Source organism: Mus caroli, chromosome 4, assembly GCF_900094665.2.
Source record: "Mus caroli chromosome 4, CAROLI_EIJ_v1.1, whole genome shotgun sequence".
NCBI lineage: Eukaryota > Metazoa > Chordata > Mammalia > Rodentia > Muridae > Mus > Mus caroli.
The window spans coordinates 99,472,888-99,494,151 of record NC_034573.1 but is presented as its reverse complement, the minus strand read 5'-3'; the positions used below and the strand labels follow the sequence as shown (position 1 = coordinate 99,494,151).

The 21,264-nt window shown below is 43.2% G+C and overlaps 1 protein-coding gene across 2 annotated transcripts in view; it reads right to left on the bottom strand.

The window, feature by feature from the left end:
* Ndc1 (NDC1 transmembrane nucleoporin) overlaps positions 1 to 21,264 on the bottom strand; it is a 48,528-nt gene that overhangs the window by 17,394 nt on the left and 9,870 nt on the right. For both annotated transcript variants that reach the window (XM_021160499.2, XM_021160500.2), the window contains exons 6-16: positions 17,965 to 18,073; positions 16,948 to 16,999; positions 14,912 to 15,047; positions 13,745 to 13,837; positions 11,595 to 11,676; positions 8,871 to 9,026; positions 7,989 to 8,228; positions 7,786 to 7,901; positions 5,490 to 5,540; positions 3,661 to 3,724; positions 2,885 to 2,985 (exon numbers count right to left, since the gene is read on the bottom strand). In XM_021160499.2, coding sequence (XP_021016158.1) covers positions 2,885 to 2,985; positions 3,661 to 3,724; positions 5,490 to 5,540; positions 7,786 to 7,901; positions 7,989 to 8,228; positions 8,871 to 9,026; positions 11,595 to 11,676; positions 13,745 to 13,837; positions 14,912 to 15,047; positions 16,948 to 16,999; positions 17,965 to 18,073 — 1,200 coding nt within the window. The remainder of the gene's footprint in view (positions 1 to 2,884; positions 2,986 to 3,660; positions 3,725 to 5,489; positions 5,541 to 7,785; positions 7,902 to 7,988; positions 8,229 to 8,870; positions 9,027 to 11,594; positions 11,677 to 13,744; positions 13,838 to 14,911; positions 15,048 to 16,947; positions 17,000 to 17,964; positions 18,074 to 21,264) is intronic.

The window sequence follows — 21,264 nt, the reverse complement described above, 5'->3', positions numbered from 1 at the left end:
GTCACTAGCCAGGCCATATCATAGGCTAGGAGTCACTAGCCAGGCCATATCATAGGCTAGGAGTCACTAGCCAGGCCATATCATAGGCTAGGAGTCACTAGCCAGGCCATATCATAGGCTAGAAGTAAGAAAATGAGAAGGTAGATCCTGGCTTCTGTTCTACTAATTGAGTGCTGACATGGGAATTACACAGCAGAGCCAGAAGAAAGAAAAGTACATTCAAGACAAAGAACAGTCATGTAAGTCACGCTTGAGGGAAAACATTATAATCTACAGTGGCTTTAAGGCAGATGGCACAAGGGAGGAATGGCAGTGTCTAGTCAGAACGAGAGGATCTTGGGTAAGAGGTGGGAGCAGTAAGGAATGACAAAGGCCTGAAGACAAGTCAAGAACAACCGGGAAAAGAATGGGTGGGTAGCAGATGCAGGATGTTTGACGGTTTGGGGATGGGGAACTTAAAAACACAAAGATGTAGATAGGATCTACTACTAAAGTGGCTGAAGTAAGAGACTGTAAGGCCTGACCTGGAGAGGGAAGACCCTCAGCCAAGGCAGAAGCTGAAAGGCAAGGAACCAGGAAAATGCTCTGTGATGCAAGAGCACAGAGGGCTGGGCTTGGAGAAAGGGCTGTTCTACATTTACCTTCCTTCCCAAAGCACTAAATTATAATTTAGTGTTGACTTTAATTATGAACAGGGACATCAAAGCAGTTACTGCATTAAAGATGTCACCACTACCTTCACATCCTATTACTGCTGTTACAGTTATCTAAAAATACCATTCACCCAACTGCTTCAAAATGACGACAAAGCATGAACTCATGGACAGAGCCTCCCACTTAAAACAATCAGAAAGCACAGATCACGATAGCATAAACTCGTATCTTGATAACTACAACTCCATATAATTGATTTCCTTCCTAGCCCTAAGGGCTTTAAGAACACTACTGGACTGGTAGGATGGCACAGCAGGCAGTAGTGCTGGGGCGCAGGCCTGAGGATATCTGTGACTGCAACAGGAGCCTCACAAAGGGACCTGAATTCTCACAAGTGTCAGGCCCCTGGTCCTATTCTCTGTCTGACTCTCAACTGCAGAGCACAGGCCTCTGCCTCTCTCTATTCTGTCTTCAACTCTTCCATCTAAACTCCTTTGTGTTTCAAGGAAAGGACTGACTTTTTGACAATTCTGAAATTTTATCTTCCCACTCACAGGTATGAATAACCGCAACAAATATAAGTAGGCTGCTTTTTTTTCTAGAATCCCAATGATGGGGTAGGTGTGACCGGAATACCCGAAGCACAGAACACTTGTAGGGCAGAGAGATCTCTATGTAGTCAGTGAGGTCACCATGCTCACTCACAGCATTGTATGCTCAATCAGTGAGTTCCAGTTGGTACTTTTCAAGGAAATTAAACAACAAAATATTAAAATACATTGCAAGCAAAGTTAAGCACTGGGTCAGGAATCTTGTTTCTATTATTTACACACACACACACACACACACACACACACACACACGCACGCCTTAGTTGAACATAACATACTATATAGATCATGAGCCAAAAGGACAGAATCATTCTCTCAAGAATCCTACGTGGCCTGGGCATGACAGTCGGCAAGGTGAGGAAGAATGATGGATGTGACCTGCTGTTCTTCCAGGGGCCCCTGCAGTTAGTCCAGGGTCGAGTCCTAACGCTGCCCTCTCGGGGGTTTGTGTGTAAACTCGGATTACATCTCTGCACTAGTGAGCCTCCTCATCTGTCATCAGAGTGACTGCTCACTTTACAAGGTGGAAATGAAGATGCTCCAAGGACAGAATGCATGTTCGAGTGCCAGCTGCTCTACTGCATGGCAGTGTTGGTCTGGGAGTGGGTGGGACACACCTATAATCCCTAACCTTGGATGGCAAGGCTAAGAGGATTAGGACTTTATTGGGTCATGTGAGCTACCTACTAAGACTCCATCTCAAAAAGCCCCCAAAATACAAAACTCAGAATATTCAAAGCAACAATAATAAAAAAAAAAAAAAAAAAAAAAAAAAAAAAAAAAAAAAAAAAAAAGAGAGGAAAAAAAGTCACTGGTTTTACTGAGTAAGTGGTGATATGAACTAAATTTTAAACAGAGTAACTATGGAGCAAGCTTCTTCCTCCTTTCTGAAATGGTTCCCCAGACCAATATGCAACAATTGTACTCGTTGGGCCAAGCTTAACACATCCTATAAAGAGCCTATTACACTCAAACAGTATTTCCATATGCCCCAAGCTCCTTTTTTATACCTCCCATAGCCACAATAACAAAAGATAGAATAAAACAAATCACTTAAATTCACCTAAAAGGGTTAGGTGTGGTAGCAGTTGCCTTTAGTCCCAGCACTGAGGAGGCAGATAGTTCCATCTCTAACAGAGGTTACAGTGAGATCCTGTCTCAAAACCAAACAACAATAACAACACACACACACACACACGCACAGTGGAGTACAGTGGCTTATACCCAGTGCTCTAGCACTTGGGAGATAGAAGGGTCAGAAATTCAAGACTATCCTTGGCTTACAGTGAGTTTAAGGCCAGTCTGAATGGTCTGAGATACATGAGCTCCTGTCCCAAAAACAGGTGCCCGAATTTGAACAAAACAGCCTGGACTATCTACCTGAATTCCAAAAGCCTCTCACACACATTAACATATTTTCTTCTTCAGCTTCTGGAAAAAGTTTTAAGCAAGTAAAGTTTTTCTTGTTCTCTCTTTTAGACTGTAAGGGTCAGAGGGGATTTTTACTTCCAACATGTTTTGTTCCTGGCCTGGAGAAATCGCTGGGCCCTGGAGGATAGCCTGCACTCACACTGGGCACTGGAGGACAGCCTGCACTCACACCAAGCACTGTTACTCACCTCCTGCAGAGTCAATAGCGTATTAAGGATAGCTGGGAGTGTGGTCTGGACAACTCCAAATCTATCTTCTGTAAATGACGCTGCTACTAAGTGAGACAGACCTGAAGAGGGGGAGAAAACAGAAAAGCCAAATTAAACTTAGACAAACCCATCTGCAATATATCTACTTGGGAAGATGCTGACAGTCTGGATATAAAGGGATTATAAGCAGAGCTACAATACAAAACTGGACAGCACGTGGAGTAAACAGCATTCAGATAGAGAGGCCTTAGCACCACAAAACACTGAAACAAAGAAGGCCTAACAGCTGGGAGGACATTTCCATGGCGTGGCTCTCTGTATCTGTTTCTGAGGCAGTATTGATAAGGAGAAACAGTTCCTCACCAATCACGTTTGCATAGCCCAGGAAAGCAACCTTAAGGTAAAGATTATCTATTGGTTGCACTTTAATTACACAGAAAGATATGGAAGACTCTTATAGCCTCAACTTCTTTATGTACAAGAAAAATTCTACCCAAATCAAAACCCATCTAGGCTGATAGCTGAGACTCAGCAGGGGCGCTTGCCTAGCAGTCATGAGGCCCCGGTTCTGTGCCTAGGACTGGCAGGCCAGGGAGGAAGATAAGACAGTTAGTTATCTCTATAAAACAAAGATAAAATTTTTCTGAAAATTCAAGGATTGAAAGCCCAACACCAGAGCTGACCTTTCATGAACAGACTTCAAAATTAACTAATTAGAGAACAGTCACAGATTATAGTTCAAAGATACTACTTACCTTCTAAAGCCCAAATATGCATTTGGGCATCTGAAAAAACAGCCTGAATGGAGGCCTCTGGGTGCTACAAATAGAACAAAAATCTCTAAGTCAAGTCCCCTGTGCAAAAACTGCCATTGTACCAGCTGTGTGGTCTTTAGCAACAAGACTCACAGCTGTCTCCCAAATTTTAAACTGAAATGATATCTTATCTAAAGACTAAGTACAAGAGAACATCCAAACTTCCTATGTAAAGGAAGAGTCCCCAGCTCAGGAAACCAGCATGATGATCACTCAAGGAGAGAGAACGGCCTAACTAGGGTTGCGTCTCATAACTGTCTACTACGTTCAACCCAATAAAAAGAAACCCAGTGTGGCTTTCTTTAATCTGCCCTGGGTTAGACATTATGAAGCAACAACTGGCCCATCTAAATAAATGCTGGCAGAACTGGGCTGCACAGGCTAGTAATCCCAGTTACTAAGGAAGCAAAGGCAGGAAGATCTGAAGTTCAAGGCCTACATGGGCTACGAGAATGAATTCAAGACCAACTGCAACTTATTGAGACCATCTCAAAACCCAAACTAAAACCAAGAACCCTGGTTTTTGTAACTATCTGCTGAAGACTGGGCGGGTTACTACAGTGCTTCCCACCATCGTCTGCACTTAACACTGCACAACAGCTCTTGCAGAATAAGAATCAAAGTAGATTTTTGCTTTTACTCACAGAGGGAAAGGTTTTTATGCTAGGAGCAGAAACTTTCTTCCCCATAAAATGAGGACCAGTGTTGGAGTTATGGGAGGGAATTTAAGGGAAAGTGCGTGGCATACATAAGGCACTCACAGTAAGCCTTTTTCCCCTGTGGAGACCAAGAGCTGCAGTAAACTTCAGAGAATTCTCATCTTCTTGGTGAGGGATAAGACCCTTGTTGCCAAAAGATGGTCCTAGGTAGACTAGTTTTTGGAAAGGCAACTGATCATTAGATAGACCTTCCCTTCCCCTGGATGAAGAAGCTGAAACGGCTCTCATTCCTATTCACCTGTTCCTATCAGGATTGCTCAATTCTTCCCCCATCACTGTTTGGCTTCAGAGAGTAAAATGAGTAATGAAAGCTTTTGCTTGTGTGTGATAGATACGCTCCACAGCCCAGTCACTAATACTGCGGTGCACATAGAAAGAGGTAAGGCATGAAGACTAAGGGCAAAAGTACGCTGCCCTGTGTGTGGACAAAAAAGGATTGACACAAAACTGCTGCATCTACGTGAAAACACAAATAAATCTTTAATTTTTACAACTTAGATTTACTGCCCAGAGACAGCTCAAACAAGTGGGAAGCCAGCTGAAGGTTGTTTGTTTGGGAGTTTGGGGTTGCGTTTCTTGGATCAGGATTCCTTAAGTTGCCAGGTCTCACTTCAAACTCTCCATCTTCCTGCCTCAGCACCCGGAGTGCTGGGATTACACATGGAAGCTGCCATGCTGGCACATAAAACAACTCTGTGGCCTAAAATACAACTTTCTAACCCACCAACATTTCAACGTCTACCATCTAACTTAGTCTCCTTTTTAACAGGCCACAAAGATGTGAGCAGTAAAGTGAGCCAGGAAGCACCCAAAAGCTGGACGCCGGCATGAAAGGGTCAAAGCTGAAACCAGCACAAAGCTGCCAGCAGTCTCAGGAGCCACCACAGAAGCCAAGCCCAGCAACCATGGTGGCATGTGTGTCTTGGCAGAGGACACGATGCCAGCATGGCTTGCAGGGAGCGTCTGTGAAATCTTCTAAGTCAGATCCCATCATCCATCTCACACCAGTCTCCTCCCTCCCACTCTCACGCTGTAATTTCACAGTCTTACCTTACTGAAAAAGTACATTATCAGCACCCGTTTTGACAAGAAATTCTTAATCTGAGTTGGATAAAAAGAATGAACATGGTTATACTTTCAAGTCTACTCAAGTGTAGTACACATTTCTAAGTTCTTCCTGGAGCCCTGAACAATATTTACAATAAACTGAGTAAACACCTCTGTGCTACCGACTGGATGAGCACAAGGAGCCGTCTTACCGTAACCCTGTCCCATGCACATACACTGGACACCCAATTAGAGCCCTGCCATGATAAAAGGAAATCTAAGCTGTCTGGGGAGTTGTTTTGTTTTTAAACCTATTTTTTTTCCTCAGTTTGATACAACTGCTGGCCCTTTAACCCCCCAAACCTCCCTAAGACATTTCCTACAAGGTGACATTTACAGAAAATAAGTTTTCTGTATCAGACTCTAAGCCCGCTGACTTACTCTCCTCTCGCCCACAGCCGCAGTAAAGCACAGGATGTAGAAGGCTGAACTGTCTAGTCACTACAAAAGCTAGCAGGACCAGAACTGGTGTCACATCAGTTCCTTTATTCTATACTAACCTCATCATTTCACTAGCAAACATGTTTACATTTCTCCCACTCAAGAAAATAAGATTCTTTAAAGTCCTTGACCCCTCAACTCTTAACAGGTACAAGTCATTTTCTCACCATTAAAAGCAAAAGTGCTTGAGAGACTGGCTTCTTTGGAGGTTCCATTTTCTCGCCCAAATTCCTCCTGATCCAGCCTCCTCTACCCAAGAGCTCCTATCACGAACTTTGCAAAATACAGGCAAGATGGCTCAGCTCTATAACCTCAGAAACTGGGGTTCAAAGACTGCCTGGCCAGGCTACAGAGAAAGTGTGAGGCCAACCTGGGCAGCTGAGGAGATCCTGATTCCAAAGAAAATAAAACTCACCTCAGTTGCTGCTCCTTAGACCCCTTCGCTATTGACCCTTAAAGAATGCAGGGTCCAGCTTAGAGCTCTTTCCTTCTACACTCAACAGCACTGAGTCTCATGGCTTTGATTACTGTCTGAACTTCATGGCTTCCAACCATGTTCCACGTACACATCTAATCTTCTGCTTTGTACACAGATATCTCAGATTTGTCATGCCCAAGATCAAACTTCAGCTTTCCCCTTCACCACTGACAATGTCTTCAGAATCAGTGGTAAATTGCCCCAATCAACTGCAACTATGCCTCAGGCCAAAAGCCTTAGAGGAAACACTGGAACTTTACCCTGAATACCAAAAGCAAACTATAAGCAAATCCTGTTACGTCGGCATGAACACAGATCTTGACCGTACCTTACAGCTGCTACCACAGTCCCCACGATCACACCCACCACTCCCACTATGTGACGACTGCAGCAACTTTAACACTGGTTCTCAGCTTGTATGCTGCTTAGGAGGAGTCAAACTTCAGATACGGAAAAGTCTCACCTCATCCCTGCTTTAGAAAAGCCCTCCTTCCACAATATAAGTAACATTATAACATCCTATGATCAGAACAGTATGGTGGCTTTCCAGCTCACTGGAGGGAAGGCCAGTTTTGGCACCATCCAGTGCTGCTTGAACTCTGGTTCCTGACACCTCTGGGAGTTCACCTCCTACCAAGCACTGTCCCTACCACTGTCCCTCGCTGAGCTCAAGACACACTAGTTTCCGATGCTCCTCACACAGACGGGAGAATCCTCCCTCTGGCGGGTATGTGCACCTCCCATCAGTCCTGCTGCTCTCAGTCAGCATCAGCTCTTCAATGAGACGTCTCTGAGCAGTCCATGGAAAACAACACCCTGCCTTTAAGTACTACCTTTCATACTTGCTCTACCTTTCCTACATAACATTTAACACATTAAAATCATCTTCTTTGGAGTATATTTTCCTCATCTTGGACATGATCTATCAGGATACAGCTTAGGATTAATAGCATGTTTCAGCATGAAGCAACTTTTGCTCTTAATAGTTCCCAGAACAGCCCTGACATTAACTCAGTTCTAAATTATAAAGATATATAGAGTAATATACTTGCTTATTCATCTACTTCCCCTACTAAGATATAAACATACGGGAAATGGCTTTGTTTACTTGCTGTTTATCCCAGAGCCTAACTCAACTATCTCTTAAAGAATTAAGTCATATGAAATGCAATAAGTCAAAACACTCAACTATGGGTGACTTCATGAGCCAATCTGATGCCAGGAGCATAAAACAAACAGAAAGCTACTGCTGTGAGAGCCCTGACCTCTCTCCCAGTAGAGATCTCGCATATACATAGACATATAGATGCGCCTTCCTACCTGTTCACGTTTATTCTGAATCCACGAGTAGATCACACTGGGCTGTCTCACTGTCTTACCCTCAGCAGTAACAGAGGCGCAAGGAGATGGGTTAGAAATTTCAGACACTTGTTGATCTAGAAAAGAGAAAGGATGAGGTGAGGCCGTAAGCTGTCTAAGCTACAACTATACAACTTCAAACCTGGAAAGTAGCCAGCCCTCACCAGAATTGTGAGTCCACAGCCTCGGTCCTCTTCTTATGAGCTGAGGACTTTGGGGAGACCCACAGAAGGGGTTTACATCAAGAATTCCAGCCATTCGGTTCACTACACTGGAGCCAAACGGGGTCCCAAAAGGACTTGAAACATTGGGTGTAGATAATTTTGGAGAAAACAGTGAAGTTTTAACTAACGGCGGCACGGAAGGCGTCTGACTAGGTTTTGGAGTCTGAAAAGCAGTTTCTTCTGTAACAGAGCATATGCAGTGGTGATAAGGAAGCTTGGCCCAGGCAGGCAGCACTCAGGGGTTCAACTTCTACACTCCTCCCCGCCCTCTTAAGGCTTTAAACCAAAGCACAGTAGATGGCTTCCATTTAGATTTAAGTCCCAATGTCTATGTTTTATTTCTGTAATCCAGAAACCACTCAAGGAGTTTTAGATGTTTGTTTCATGCATTAGTATTGTGAGTATGTGCTTAAGAGCAGACACATGCAGAGAGATCATGGGACAACTTTGAGGAGTTAGTTGTTCTCTCCTTTCACTTCGGGCTCCAGGATCAAGGCCAGCCTGTCAGGCTTGCAGAGCCACGATGCGTCACCAGCCTGTAGATACCTATGTTTTCTGTCAGGTCTGTGTGGTTCACTCCCGGGGCTCAGTCCTCTAAGCACTGTCAAATGAACTCACCATCTGCACTTTACCTCATCAGTCTACCCAGTGCTACTCTGTTCCTATTTTAACTACTAACAAAACACATCACACTTATGGAAAAGATGGGCAAGGAGGAAAATGCTAACCATAGCTACCTCACACATGCAATTAGCCAGGAACTAACTCCTGTCACTTCCTAGGAAACGGACACATCCCCCTTTGTGTAGGACTAGGAGTCACCTGCAGAGCTCAGTTTCTTGGGTTCCATTGAGTATGATGAATACATCCTCCCATTTGTAGCAGCAGCTTCTTGGTAGAGAACCAGTTTCTGAGTCATATCATTTAAAAGATTCAAACACTCCCTCGAAATAGCAGTCCAATTGTGGGGATGTCCACCTACAGTAGCCAAACAACACCTATTAAAATATAAAAAACCCATATTCTCTTCCCAAAGCTTGGGGCAGGGGCATTCAGCAAGAAAACCCGCTTTCTCAGTTAAGCTATTATTGTTACTCAAGCCACCTAACACAGCAATTTAAGAACTACTTGGCTGAATCAATTTGCTCAAAAGCCTGCAAGCATAACTTTGGATTTTACTCTTAAATTAGTTGCCAAAACTAAGCCAAGGACTAGGCCTATTTTTTAAAGACCAGAATTACTTCATTAGCAATGCTTAAGATTGTTAAGTCTGTGAAAAATGAACCAGGGCAGTGAAAGCTAGGATTCGTAACGGTACCTCCAGGGGATGCTACACTACCTGCCTATTCATGGGGTTTCCTTACATGTCCATTTATAGGAGCTCCTCCCAATTAACAGTTGCACTCTGCATTCCCCAGTCAATCATGGCCCCAAAAGAGCAAGCAGAAACATCCAAGAAATCATTCTTACATTTTAAACAGCTATTCTGAACAGCATGACATAATCCAGTGCCGCTCCATAACTGACTCCCAGGACATTTAACCACCCTCACGTCCAACACACTCACTAACTAACCCTTTAAGTAATCCACAGCAGCACAACCTATTCTCAAACATCCCTACTGTATGTGACAATGGCCCCACTGCACCAGAGATGGTGACGACTTCATCATGGTACATTATTATAGCTGCTGTATTTTCTTCTTATTGCTGCTCATCCCTTATGGTGTTTAATTCATACATTTCATCATAGGTACACTGGTATATATACATTAGGAAGCAACAGATACAGAGTTCACCACCATCCAGTTTTAAGCACCATTGAGTATCTTGGAACACGTGCCAAGATAAATAAAGGAGAGACTATGTGTAAGAGCCAATATCCAAAACAGGTATGCTGGTGCAGCGAGGTGGATCTCTGAGTTTGAGGCCACAGAGCTAAGTCCAGGACACCCAAGTAGCCATGTCTCAAAAGTTTAAAAAAAGAAGCCAGAATTTGCTATGATATCTCTAGGAGTGACTTGGCTGTTTGATAATGACCCTTACTTTTTCTAATTTTTAAAATCTATTTTAAACTTTAGTATATTAAAAAAAAAAAAAAAAAAAGGCGCTGGGTGCAGTGGCGCACACTTTAATCCCAGCACTTGGGAGGCAGAGGCAGGCAGATTTCTAAGTTTGAGACCAGCCTGTTCTACAGAGTGAGTTCCAGGACAGCCAGGGCTATACAGAGAAACCCTGTCTTGAAAAAAACAAAACAAAACAAAAAAAAAGGCAAAAAATTAAGCACACACAACTCTACGATTCAATTTTTCACACTTAGAGATTTTATATATAGGCCATTATGTTATTTGAACTAATAGTTCTCATTCTTAAAGAAAAGCAAACAAACAAACAAACACCCTCATCAGTCTTTGATTCCCAAGTCCTTTGCCTATTAAGAGTTGTCACATGCGCCATGCCATGCTAAGAACAGCAGAAGGCACTGTAAACTCCTCCCATCTCATGTCACTCTGCCCCTCATCACGCAGATCCCTCTTAAACACACTCCTTTCCTACCACGTGCCTAACCAGCAAGCACACACAAGATCCTCATCAGACTAGATGCAAGCTAGGAGCTGTGTGATATTCTAATTAACCTTCAATCACATGCCCCAGAGCAGGCCTCTGGCGAAGCACATGCTATTTTGTAGTTGCTCGAATAACAAAGTGCAGAAGAAGAGCCCAAGTGTGACAGAAAGCACAGCGGCCTCGTTTTCTCCACAACCCAGCACTGGATTTCTCAGCGCTAAAAAGAAAGCAGCTCTGATCAATTATATTTTTATATAACTGGGTTTCATTTCCACATCACACTTAACTACAGATGATCTTTTTACAGTCTGGGAATTGGCGAGCTTTGTGAAATGATTGAGAGCTAATTAGAAAGCAGATGAAAGGTTACCCAGGCCCTTTCTTTCCCACTGGGGATAGGGCTAGGCTGGACCAGTTCCACGCCAGGAACATGGTGAGAGTTCTGGCAAAGTCAGTCTTGAGCTTGTACAGTCTTGGCAAGCACAGCAGAGAACGCCAGGCCTGCCAAAGTCACCCTTAGTCACTATCAAGTCCAGTTTCTGGCTAACTTTTCTTCTAAGGGAGGCAGCAGCGTAACCTAGCAGGAGCAGAGAGCTACGTCCATGGAGTCAAAAGATAAATCTGACTCCAATCCTTACTAGGCGAAGCCACCTGGTTTTTAAGGTCCTCAATAGCATTACCAGAGCTAAGATTCTTAGATTGAACTTTTCTGATAAGACACTTAGCACACAATTTCTTCAGGTTCAGGTATTTAAGGAGCTGAAAAAAAAAAGAAAAAATGAATATCTACAAATCAATGCTTTTCCCTGGTGACATAAATCTAGTCAGCAGTGTCACCACTTGGGCCATGTAATATTCAGTCCAGGGTTCATCTAAGGACTCAGAGGTGCAGTGAGGACAAGCCATACCTCTGTTTCAAAGGCTCTGGGGCACTCTGAGCACGCACGAGCCCAATTAAGTCTATGACTCTCAGCAATACCTGGTTGGCTGAGGCTGAAAACTTCTTGCCTCCGAGAAGGAGAATATTGAGAAAGCAGCATCAGGTCCTGTAAGGCCAAATACTAAAAGGAACAAAGAAAGACAGTCTGTTGAAGCTTTAACAAAATCATATGTAAAAAGTAGGCACATAAATATCCAAGGAATCACAACCTTCCCTTCTAACTCTCATGCCTGCCTCTACCTCCCTACACAACCTTCCCTTCTAACTCTCATGCCTGCCTCTACCTCCCTACACANCACAACCTTCCCTTCTAACTCTCATGCCTGCCTCTACCTCCCTACACAACCTTCCCTTCTAACTCTCATGCCTGCCTCTACCTCCCTACACACTCTAGGCTCTGGCTACTTACAGGAACTACAGAGCTCTGTATTTTTTTTTCAGGTTTGTAGGGTTAACTCCAATACCCCCTCCTCCTAAAAGTTCCTGCCCCCGTCCCGCCCACGCCCCCAGCTCTGGGCCACAGCACTTGTGCCTGCTGCCTCATCTGCTTCTACTCAGCAGTTCGAGGCCCATAGGAACAGGGACATGGCCTTTGTCACTACTGCTACATCCAATGGCAGGGCCTAACACACAAAACACTCATCTTTTGCTCTTTCCGAAAAGCTACCTTCTCCCGGGCAAGCCTCTTTACTTCTTCAAAGCATCAGTTCTGAGCGTCTGGTACTGGGACCAGGGGAGTTGGTGGTGCCGCTGCTCTTGCACTGTCCTCGCACTGTCATGTGTCTTAGTCATTGTCCTACTCAACACAACCCACAGCACCTGACAACTGACCTTCTAATAAAGATTTAGGCCAAACGAATGGCTGACACTAGCAATTAGTGCTGCAATAGCTCATTTTCCTACTTGTTTATGCTTCTCTAGACTATGTCAAAAACACTGGGTTCCAACCATTCCTTTTAACTGATTTTAAAGTACTAATCCAGCTGCGCACGTCAGAAGATGCCTGTTATCTTAGCTCTTAGAATGTGGCTTAGGCACGAGAATTGCAAAATCAACTCCAACCTGGCCTACATAGCAGGATCCTGTCTCAAAAACCAAAAAATATAAAATAAATAAGGCATTATGATCTTTTAACAGGGTAAGACATATCCTGTTATACTTAGATTTCCTTTACAATTTCAAATTGCAATCTGAATCAAAACAAATTTTTTAGTGTGATTCGTAAACTTCTTTTACTTTTTTTTTTAAAAGATTTATTTATTATATGTAAGTACACTGTAGTTGTCTTCAGACACTCCAGAAGAGGGAGTCAGATCTCATTACAGATAGTTGTGAGCCACCATGTGGTTGCTGGGATTTGAACTCTGGACCTTTGGAAGAGCAGTCGGGTGCTCTTACCTACTGAGCCATCTCACCAACCCAACTTCTTTAACTTTTATGATTATGACTTGTTTAGAATTACAAGCACTTATGTATCACACAACCTTCGACCACAAACACTACATGAATAAACCATGTCCCGATACAGCAATTTACAAACACACTAGTGTTCCTGCTGGACTAGCTGGAATGGTTCGTCTACGTTCTGCATTTAGTTGGCTAGCACCTTCTGTTCGAGAGAAGTGCATCTTACACATCTATGATCACTAGCTGGCTTAGTTAGTGTGGTAGCACACACCCGTGCTCATCACTATTCAGGAAGCTGAAACACAAGGACAACATGAGTCCTAGAGTTCAAAGCCATCCTGGGAAACATACAGACATAGCAGGTGCATAGACAGGGTGGTGCTTTACTGTCATATTTAATAACTTGAATTAAAAAAAAAAAGACTAGCTAGCAGGTAAGTAATTTTTACAATACCAATACTAGAAGATTCTAGAGCAATGGTTCTCGACCTTCCTGATGCTGTGACCCTCACGTTCCTCACGTTGTGGTGACCTCCAACCATAAAATTATTTTCATTACTACTTCATAGCTGTAATTTTGCTACTATTATGAATCATAATGTAAATATTTGTGTTTTCAGGATGGTCTTAGGCAACCCCTGTGAATGGGTCACAACCTACAAGTTGAAAACCACTATTCTAGGCCCTCAAAAAATATATCGAAATGCCTAGCTATGCTGTGACTGATTCTGTAAGGTAAGTCAAAGATAACTGTGAAGCCCTAAGATGCACGCTTGTGGTACCTTTATGATGCGTGGGGGGTTGCTGTTTAAGACTTTAGGAAGGCATTCATCTGAGGCTTCTGCAAAAGGTGGCTGAACAGGGAACACGTGTGCCTGTCGGATACAATCAGATACAATCAGACACATTCTTTAATTCCTGACCTTGTTTTAGTAAGCAATGGCTGACATTATAAAGAAACAAATACAATCAAATCAACATCTTCAGTGCTCCTTGAAAAAGCACTGTTTAAAAAGAAGTGCTACTGTGTGGGGCTAGAGAGAAGGGCCAGTGATTAAAGGCACTGGCTGCTCTTGCAGAGGACATAGGTTCGATTCTCAGTGCATGCATTGCAAGGGTGTGTGTCCTTAACTCCAGTCCCAGGAGACCCAACTATCTCTTCTGGGCTCCAGACACCAGGCACTCACGTGGTACACAGATACACATGTAGGCAAAATACTCATACACATAAGGTTTTAAACAAAAATTAATACACTTTCTAAAGTGTCACAGTCCCAATTTTATTAAACTAATATCTATTAATCCTGTGAAACCACTGAAAATTACCACAAAGACAGTAAGATCAAATAAAACACTTCTATGACAAATACATTGAGATCATTTAAAAAAAAAAAAAAAGGCAAGTCTTCCCTTAAAAATACTTTTGTGGGGCTGGATAAATGGCTCAGCAGTTTGAAGTACTGGTTGCTCCTCTAGAGGATCCAGGTTCAAGTCTCAGCACCCACTTGGCAGCTCATAATTGTATATTAACTCCAGTTTCAGGGGATCCATACCAACAGGCATGTATGTCGTGCATATATATATGCAGACAAAATGCCCATACACATAGAATAAAACTGTCCATATTAATTCTATTTTCAGAATCATTTCTTCAGCATAAATTTCAAGATGTTTTTCAAAAAGTAAATATTATATAACCACATATTTATATGTTAACAGTATCTACTTTAATAGCATCATTAGGCCTACCTTGTACTCAAAATCCCAGGAAGAAAGCCAGGCTCTAAGTAAACACGGTCAATACCACCCTATTTAATTTGCAGAAACTCTGTCCCCCAGAAACAGAGAGTGAGAGATCAAACTGAAAACCAATAGAGTGGCATGGCTTTGAGCACAACTTTCTATACTCTGAAACATAACAGTAGTGACAAAAAAATTCCACTACTGACCTCGGTGGCATAGATTTTGAAGAGTATCCATGAGCTATACCAAGTCATCAAGAGGAAGACGCCACACAGCCAGACGTGGTAGAGTAATGAGACGTTCAGGAGGCCGCCTATCGTGTCAAGAGGCCTGTGAGCCTGCCTATGAAAGTAGCAAGTACCGTTAACTCCATGGCAAAGGCAAGGATTCCGCCAGACACACACCCTACTTGCTGGTAGTTCTCTGGAGCGCTCTCCCTCACACTTCCTCAGAGGTATGAGGGGAAACCTCAGGCAGGCAGGGACTGGGCCTGCAGTACCACTTACTGTGGAGACCAGAGCAGTGTCTACAGGCCCAACTACTTAGGACAGGTCAAAGTATTACTGCTAATTCATGGCAACTCCTTAAACCTATTAAACATGTGAGAAGGAGGGTATGGTGGCTCCTGTGTGTCATCCAGCACACAAGAAATGAAGAAGGGAGTCAAGAGGCTCTCAAGTTCAAGGCCAACAGTCTCAAAAACATGGTTAGGACCTCTGGATCAGACATCAGCTTCATGTGCGCCATATAGACTGGTTCAGAGTATGGCGCATGCTACAAAAACAATGGTCGATACAAAAACAATGGTCTCTGCATTTTAAACAACTTTTAGAAACTACTAGAATGTTAAAAAGCCTCACTAGTCCTAGGGCTGCAGGAATGCACCTCCGTGCGACTTAGGTGAACCCTTTGGCTGTGTGTGGAGCACACACTGAGTGAGGTGACTGGAGCAATGCCCCTCAGGCATCCACCTGGCTGCACCTTCACCATATGACCAACGTCTCAGGCAAGGGCAAAGGGATGACGTGGACATGTTACTAGTGTGCAAATTTCTTCAGTATTTATGTGACGGTTAAACCATCACTACATCATCAAAAGTTAAACCATCGAGAGAGCCAGTGTTAGGGGTCAGTGGGTAAAGGTCCTGCTGCCAAGTCTGAAAACCTGAGTTCAATCTCCAGAGTCCACATAGTAAAAGGAGAGAACATAGTGGAAGGAGAGCGCCACAAGATGGCCTCTGGTGGCCACACAAACACACACTAAAGAAATAAATATATAGCCGGGCAGTGGTGGCGCACGCCTTTAGTCCCAGCACTTGGGAGGCAGAGGCAGGCGGATTTCTGAGTTCGAGGCCAGCCTGGTCTACAGAGTGAATTCCAGGACAGCCAGGGCTACACAGAGAAACCCTGTCTTGAAAAAAAAAAAAGAAAGAAAGAAAAAAAAAGGAAGGTAGGTAGGTAAAAAATTCTATGAGAAAAAAATTACATTTAGTTAGTTGTGGTTTTTTTGAGACAGGGTTTCTCTGTGTAGCCCTGGCTGTCCTGAAACTGGCTCTGTAGAACTCAACACACCTGAACTGCTTCTGCTTCCCAAATGCTGGAATTAAAAGCATCTGCCACCACAACCCAGCTTTTAAAAGAAAATTATATTTATTTTTAACAAAGCAAAGATAGGATCAACAGGATAAAATCTGACACATAACGAATGACAAAGACACAGGACACGCAACTCAGAAAGCTCACCTTCCTTTAGTACAGAAGGTACCTGGTGGCTCAGCAACAAAGTGGATCACTGTTTCTATGTCTGGGAGAGGGTCTGAGGGAGGGAGGCAGGCCGAGGCTGCCTCCTGCTCTCTCCCTTTGGTTTTGGACTAACTGCAGACTAATGCAATGGCACAAAGAGAGCATATGGCATTCAACACCCAAACTTAACTAAGCGTGAGAGGCTAAGTCCATCGCAGGCCAGACTGGCGAGGAAGCCAGGAAGAACAGTCACTGAAAGCTTAGCCTTCACCTGACCCCCCCCACAGCAGCTAAGATGAGCAACAGAGTGGAGTTTTCAGCCTATAAACAGGATGGGCAGGGGCAGGAGCCAGCACCTTCTTCTCATACCAAGTACCTCCCTCTCTTCTGCTGATTCTTATTTCAATTAAAAGAAGGTAAAGGATAAACCTAAACAAAGCTGCTACAAAGCATGGAAATGTAAAAGGAAGGAAACAGAGGTCCAATCAGACTCGACTCACTCATCTGTGTGAAGGTCCAGAGCAGTGCTAATCCACGCTTTGGGAATATGGCCTGGGAAAACAAGACCAAGAGAAGATCATGAGAGGTTAGTAAAACTCTTCACCATGCCTTAAACCATGAGGTTCAAGTACACAGGGAGACCTCAGTTACAATGCTAGGCTATCTGACTAGGAATAGAGAAGAAAATAATTTCTAAACCCTGGAAGTCTTGTACGATTCTGACATATACATGTCTTAGTCACCATGGTTATTAAAACAAAACAACTATGACAACTCCGATAAGCAAGACAACTATGACGGGCTGTGTGCAGCACTTCCAGCTTTCCAGCACAGAAAGCGCGTGGATAACAGATGTGCATCGTGAACTATGACCAATTCCATTATAACCTCAAGTCTACAGGTAACAAGTCACTCATCCTGCCTCTCACTCGGGAGAGCAAAGCACGCACTTGTGGAGCTTCAAGGCAGCGAGATGGCTCAGCAGGTAAGAGAGCTCACCACCAAGTCTACCAACCTGAGTTCAATTCCCAGAACCCCCACGACAGGAGAGAACCAACTCTTGCAGCCGCTCTCTGGCTCTGACACGTTTATCATCTTGAATGGTGCAGACTGCTGTGCACAGATCTCCACAACGTTCTCCCCATGCAGGAGTGAACAGCCGGCCCCGCCCCCCGAGCAGCTCCCCTTCGCCCTGCTCTCAGCCTCTACAACAGCTCTTCTGTCCTGAGTTGTGCTGCCTGTTTTTCTGAGGTGAACGTAATTGTTCACAATTTATTTAGTACTGCAACACAACGGATTTCTCTGTGTTTAAAGAGTATTTTACACACACATACACACCCCACATTTCCTTTAATAAAAAATTCCCTTACCAAATCCTGACAATTCAAACAATGAAATCAGTTGGGCTGATCAATATAAATATATATTAAAAATATTAAGTCAATAAAGAGTAACCTTGTGACTTTTTCTACACTATGAGCTAATAATAAACTATATTAGAAAGTAGAAATTCTTACCAAAAAAATAATACACAATGCAGAAATTTCTGACCATGAACAGGGATTCCACACAGCTATGTTTAACTAGTAAGAGGAGAGATCTCCGGAAACGCAAAAATTTGTACTGCTGTGAAAAACAACAAGAAAAATGTGAAATGACACACTCAGCATCATCCTGGTGAAGGACTAGCACAGCAGGTGAGACCCAGGCATTCAGAGTGAGCGAGAGAGCGAGTGAGGGCTCCAGCTCCATACTTCTCTAACACGTGTGAGGCCTGGCTCAATCCCCACCACCCAGAATCAAATCTAACAAAAGTCCAGGAGATGGCTCAGTGGATAAAGATGCCTGCTTGCCACACCTGATGATCTGAGTTCTAGCCCACATGAGCATAGTACAAGAGTAAGCTATGTGCATGTGCACATTCACACCCACGCACACACATCCACACATAACTTAGAACTTAAAACTGTACAAAAAAACCCAAACTATTCTGATGTTTAAATAATTAAACAATTTTAACACTATACAACTAAGATCAGAAATAAGAAAATAACAATACTAATCCATAAGATGTTAAGAACTACTGATCAGGAACATATGATATATGCCCCTCTTTTCCATGGGGAATATATCCCAAGACCTAGTTAGTAGGTGACAGGTAGCACCAAACCCTATACATAGGGTACTTGTTCCCATGTATAAAACATACCTATGATAAAAATGGTTCAGTAAAACAACAACAACATCTAATAAAGATAAAACACTTGTGTCTAGTTCTTGATTAAAATTTACTATTTGTGGAATTTTCTGTTTAGTATAGTCAGATTGTGGTTAACTACTGAGAATAAAATTGTAGACATCAAATCCATGAGTAAAGGGAAGAAGGCAACAGCAGAGACTTTTCCTGGCACTGACTATGTACCAGGTTATTCTGATCATGCTTAAGTCATTTACACCTCACAACCCTCTGATAGGAGATAACTAGTCTCATCTTACAGATGACAAACCCAAGGAATGAAGAGTGTAAACAGCCAATCCGAATGGCTAGCCTAAGTCCATACTCCTACAGACTGCTCTGCATGGACCCTGCCTGGAAGCACCAGCCCAGGCATCTGCCAGTACAGCTTCCTGGATGCTGCAACAGGAGCACTCACATCGCTCCAATCATCTGCAAAATCAACATAGCTGCTAAATAAAAGCAGTCCCTTATTATTTGGCAATTCTAATAACAACGAAAAATTACCGTATTAAAAAAATAACAAAAGCCGGGCGTGGTGATGCATGCCTTTAATCCCAGCACTCGGGAGGCAGAGGCAGGCGGATTTCTGAGTTTGAGGCCAGACGAGTCAACAAAGTGAGTTCCAGGACAGCCAGGGCTTCACAAAGGAACCCTGTCTCAAAAAAAAAAAAAAACAAAAACAAAACAAAACAAACAAACAAAACCATACTTCAGGAACATTGGCTAACTGCTTCCTCCTCTTCCCACCATTCACTCCTGAAATGCTAATGGAACTGACCCTCTTTAAGGAATTTTAGAAGCTAAAGAAAGCATAGAATTGCAGTAACAGATGAAAACTACTTTGATACCACGATTGTAGCATGGCTATGTGGTCACAAACTGTACAGCTTCCACTCTACTGCTGCAGTCAAAGATTTCAAAGTACAGACATGAAACTGTATTCCTCCACGTAGCCACTGGTGCTGGCACCCCATCACCTCAAAACAGCAGGGACACAGCTCCTACAGCAGCTCTTGGCATCACGAGCACCCACCAGACCTCCACTTGCTCCCAAGCTCAAATGTTTTCCAGTTTTAGAGGGCCTTGGCTATTTACTACATACAACATACTAGATGCTACGTAGCCTCTACAGCTCTCATCTGGTCAGTGACTCAACAAAAGGCATGTAGGTATAGAGCTCAATCCTTTGTAAATATAACATTAGGAACCTTCGCCCATCACTCTTGTTATTACGGGGGCTAGAGAGACAGTTCGGTGGATTAGAACTTATTTATGCTCAGTTCCCAGAACCCCCATCAGGCAGCTCACAACTGTCACTCCAAATCCCAAGGATTTTCCAGGTTCTTCAGGGCTCCTGTACGTAAATGTACACACCTGCTCACAAACATGGAATTAAAAAAAAAAAAATCAACCTAAAAAAAAAGGAATCTAGGCAGGGTGTGATGATGCACAATTCTAATCCCAGAACTCAGGAAGCAAAGGCAAGCTGATCTCTGTGAATTCAAGGCCAGCCTGGTCTACATATCGAGTTGCAGGGAATCCAGGGAAACATGGAAACCCTGTCTAAAATAATAGTAGTGGTGGTGGTCATAGTAATATTATGAGAAATAAAATAATATCTGACATGAGCATTTTAATTGTATTAAGCAAGCTTAAAGCAAAACAACTAATGGGCTGATTAGATTTCTCATAGGTTACATTAAAAAATACTAAATGATATGTACAATGTGTAAACTCTATTATTCTTAGGAAGCGGGCTGACAGGCAGGACCAAAAACAATTATGACAGTGACAATGATGATAATGATAATGGTTATTGTTGTCTGTTAAAAGGGGGAGGGGAAAGCAGTGGTGGCGCACGCCTTTGATCCCAGCACTTGGGAGACAGAGGCAGGAGGATTTCTAAGTCCAGGACAGTCAGGGCTACACAGAGAAACCCTGTCTTGAAAAATCAAAATAAATAAATAAATAAAATAAAATAAAAAAGGGATGGGGACTGGTGAGAAGACTAGTAGATAAGGGGACTTGTTGCCAAACCTGACATCCAGAGTTCAATCCCTGGAACCCACTCAGTGGAAGAAAGGAACTAACTCCCACAGTTATCCTCTGATGTTCCATGGCATAAACATGTGCATATGAACAGACACGGACATATGAACATGGATGGACACACACAAATACAGAACACCATAAATAAATGTAATAATCTTTTTCAAACTGTTAAGCCTCTTTTCTGTTGAGTTTGGCTGTGAACTTGAAGTGGCTATGCCAGGAAGGCAGTGTCTGTAACCAGTAAACTCATCAGTTAGGAATTAGAGGTGGAAAGACAGCCACAAGTCCAAGGTCAGATGCCTGGCCTACATAGCCAGCTCTGGGACAGTCATGGGTACATAACAAGATTCCGTCTAAAAAAATAAGTAGCTGTGCAGTGGTGGCGCACGCCTTTGATCCCAGCACTTGGGAGGCAGAGGCAGGCGGATTTCTGAGTTCATGGCCAGCCTGGTCTACAGAGTGAGTTCCAGGACAGCTAGGGCTACAGAGAAACCCTGTCTCAAAAAACCAAAAAAAAAAAAAAAAA